A 3,483-nucleotide genomic window follows, 5' to 3' on the forward strand; every position below is an offset into this window, starting at 1 on the left:
TCCTTCCTTCCTTCCTTCCTTCCTTCCTTCCTACAAGGTGGCACAGAGAACAAAACAAGGTACTCCCAATCTGTTTTGACCTGGGAAGACCGAGGCAGGACTGTCCCCTCCCTCTTCCTGGACACAGTGCAGCCTAAGACTGCATTAGCTTTCTTGGCTAGCCACAAATCCTGTTGACTCCCACTGGCCTTAGGGTCCCCTCGGATCCTAGCCTTTTCCGGAGAAGCTGCTGCCCAGACACATCCCCTCATCTCTGCCCCTGTAGGTGATGGTGGGATGAGAGCCTGGGCTCTGAGCTCATGCTTGACGCTTTCTTTCTGGGTGACCACTGAGCCTTAGCTTCCTGAGGCCTCAGTTTCCTCACTTGTAAAATGAAAGGGTTGGCCTAAGGCTGCCTGGGGTCTTGTGCAGCTCTAGTTATGATCTTTTTTATCTTGAGTTTCAAAAGCACAATTTGAAGATTTTATGTTAATCTCTGCCGATTGCCCTCTAATTCAATCCAGCCCAGTGTCCCAAGAGCCAAGGAAGAGCTCTGACTCTGCTCCCCCTCCCCCATCCCCCAGAGGAGAAACTATAAACACCTTTGCCTGGCCCTGAAGGCCTGCCACAATTTGACTGGCTGCTTGCCTCTCAGGCTTTATTTTTACGTTCCCTCGTGGACTATATTTTCGCCAAATTGGGCTCCCCAGCAACTCGCTGATTTCGTCCCACCCTCTGCTACATATGCACACTCCTACAGGCTGGCCCCCTCACTCAGGCCCCCACCCCCAGCAGGAAGCCGCCTTCGAGGCTACCCCCAAAGGGATTTCCCTTGCATATAATTCATGAGAGCCCATCATCTCAAGCCCTGCTCCTTCCCTTTGCCCCTATCACACCGCCCCAGAGATCTCATGCCTGCTCCTTTTCTGAGATTCAAGCTCCAATAAGACAGAATCCACCATTTTCACCACCATCTATCTTGTGCTGACTATGGTCCATTGTGCAGAGTAGGTGCTTAATGTTTGCTGATTTGAATTAATGCCTGGATTTGGAGAAGAGCTGCCATTGAGATGATACTTTTTGGTTTACAAAGGGATGGACAAGTGTGGAGGGAATCCAAGTATTTTCCCCTCCTCCAATCTACAAATGGAGAAACTGAGTCTCAGAGATGATCCATGACCTTGCTATGGTCCTGTTATGGGAATCTTTGATTTCCTTTTATTTCTGGGGACTCAGGGCCACTCTTCCTGCAAACTTTGGTGAGGTAAAAGTCCACTTTCATATTCACCTCACCTGACCAAAACCTGTCCCATAGGATGTGAAATTTGACTCAGAGCCTTAACCATTCCTTAGATAAGCAGCCAGAGGAAGAATCTCCACCGTCCCTCACTCCTTGGTGACAAGCGAATCCTTCTCCTCAATCAGCTTGCTTGTGAGTCCTCCAGGGCTGGTTTAACCTGTGACCTCTTCTGGACTTTGCTCAGCTCTGCTTCAAGCCTTTCAGGTGTGAGTCTGGACATCACCCTCATGATGTCATCAGTCCTCTTTGAAGGAAGAATGAACAACAATGTGGAACCTGACTTCTCTTACCTAGAGCTTGTCTGGTGGATGAGGTTTGTTTTCCCAAGGGATGTATGAGATTATGACTCTGTTTAGCTGTTTGTTCCATTTTTATGACACTGAAGGAAGCATGGGATGATGGATCCACCTGCTCTTTAGCTCTGGTGGCCTAAGAGGACTTTATAAGATTGTAATATGTCTATGAATGACTTCTCCGTTGGTCTGATGTCATGTTGCTTATACAAGGACTTGTAAGCTCATAATTGGGGCTCAATCTTCCTCTGAGGCCTGAACTTCTGCTCGACCACAATAAATGCCAGGCTTGGAGTCAGAAAGATTCATATTCCTGAGTTCAAATTTAGCCTCAGACTCTTACTAGCTGTGTGACCCTGGGCAAGTCACTTAGCCCTATTTGCTTCAGTTCCTCATCCGCCGAATGAGCTGGAGAAGGAAACAGCAAACCCCTCCAGCATCTCTGCCAAGAAAACCCCAAATGGGATCATGCAAGTTGGACAAGGCGGAGGAAGCTGAACGGCAACAAAAGGTTTTTACCACTTTAACTTCTGTGTTGTGGTAAGTATGTTTCTGGCAGCCTTTACCCACCACATCAGGCGCAGAGGAGATACTTCTCCCACAACAGTCACATAGCCAGGAAGTGGCGGGGAAAGGAAGGTTTAAAAAAGGGGGGAGCCGATGTCTAAGTCATGCACACAGCCCCTAACACTCTGGAGAAATAAAAAAATTCCCAACTCCATTTATTTTACTCTTCCTGTACCTCCTTGGCAGATGGCATATTTTCTCCCCTAGCCTTGCTGCTGAAGAAAGCACAACTTCTGAGACTCAAGATCTGAATACTTTCCGGATTCTTGGGATCAGAACTTTCTGTCCCCCTCATAAGGAAAGCCCAGGAGTGCTTGGTTTAACTCCTTCCTTCCTTTCCTCCCTTCAAGGTTGTCAGACTAGAAAGCTGTGGCCTCCAACTAAAGGTCAACATTAAAAACAAACAGAAATCACCAGCAGATCCAAGGCAGGCTGTTGTTGGGTTTTTTTCCACCCTAAGAAAATGAATGACTGACATTACAACAAATGTCTACGTTGGTGGGTTCACTGACCAAGAAAATAGAAGTGACTTACAACATGGGAATGGGCAGCTCTGGGTGGCACCTGGCTGCCAGAAACACTTTGCACAGGCAAAGATGTATATTTTTCTGTTTCTTTTACCTTTTTTTCCTTTTTTTCCTTTTTTTCTGTCTTTTCTTTCTTTTTCTTTTTTTCTTTCTTTTCCTTATCCTCCTTTGCCTCCTTCTTTTTGGCCTTCTTTAGACTTTCTTCTTCTTCCTTGGCTATAATGTCCTGGATCACCTGTTTAAAAACAGCAAATCCCCATGGTTACGACCCAAGGCAATGGAGGGAAGTGGGTGGTGTTGGGGTGGGGAGAGCTGGATGGGGAGGGAGTTTGAGCAAAGCCCTTTCCTGGTTTTTACCCAAGCTCTTGGCCTCTACTTAGGCTCAGTGCAGGGCCACCTCTTTCAAGAGGCCTTGGATTCCCCCAGGTGTTGATGGAATGTCTCCCTTGGTTTGTTTCCAGACTCTCTTTACTTGTCTGTGATCATTACTGGGCCTTCCCAGTAGACTATAAGTTCCCAGAGGGTAGTCCCCATCTCACTTCGGTTTCCCCTGAATCTAGCACCTGTGCGTACTTGGCAGGCACTTACAAAATGCTCACTGACTAAACAAAATTGGTTGTTATTTTCCCTGTAATTGCATGTGTAACTCTTATCATGACCTTAAAATAGAAAACAATTTTGATATTCTAGAATTTATAGGTCTCTTTCCTTCTCTTTCTCCTCTTCTTGTCATTCTGTTTTTCCATCTTCCTCTCTGCCTCCCTCTCCTTCTCCTCTCCCCCTCTCCCCTTTCCTCCTTCTCTCTCTCTCTGTCTCT

The 3,483-nt window shown here is 46.8% G+C and overlaps 1 protein-coding gene across 1 annotated transcript in view; it reads right to left on the bottom strand.

Annotated features, from left to right (window-relative positions):
* IQCA1 (IQ motif containing with AAA domain 1) overlaps window positions 1–3,483 on the bottom strand; it is a 247,156-nt gene that overhangs the window by 94,524 nt on the left and 149,149 nt on the right. Inside the window, exon 8 of the mRNA XM_069103144.1 lies at window positions 2,761–2,901. Coding sequence (XP_068959245.1) covers window positions 2,761–2,901 — 141 coding nt within the window. The remainder of the gene's footprint in view (window positions 1–2,760; window positions 2,902–3,483) is intronic.

Source organism: Petaurus breviceps, unplaced genomic scaffold (assembly GCF_028583685.1).
Source record: "Petaurus breviceps papuanus isolate PSGF00001 unplaced genomic scaffold, PetGlider_PUasm1.0 567, whole genome shotgun sequence".
Taxonomy (NCBI): domain Eukaryota; kingdom Metazoa; phylum Chordata; class Mammalia; order Diprotodontia; family Petauridae; genus Petaurus; species Petaurus breviceps.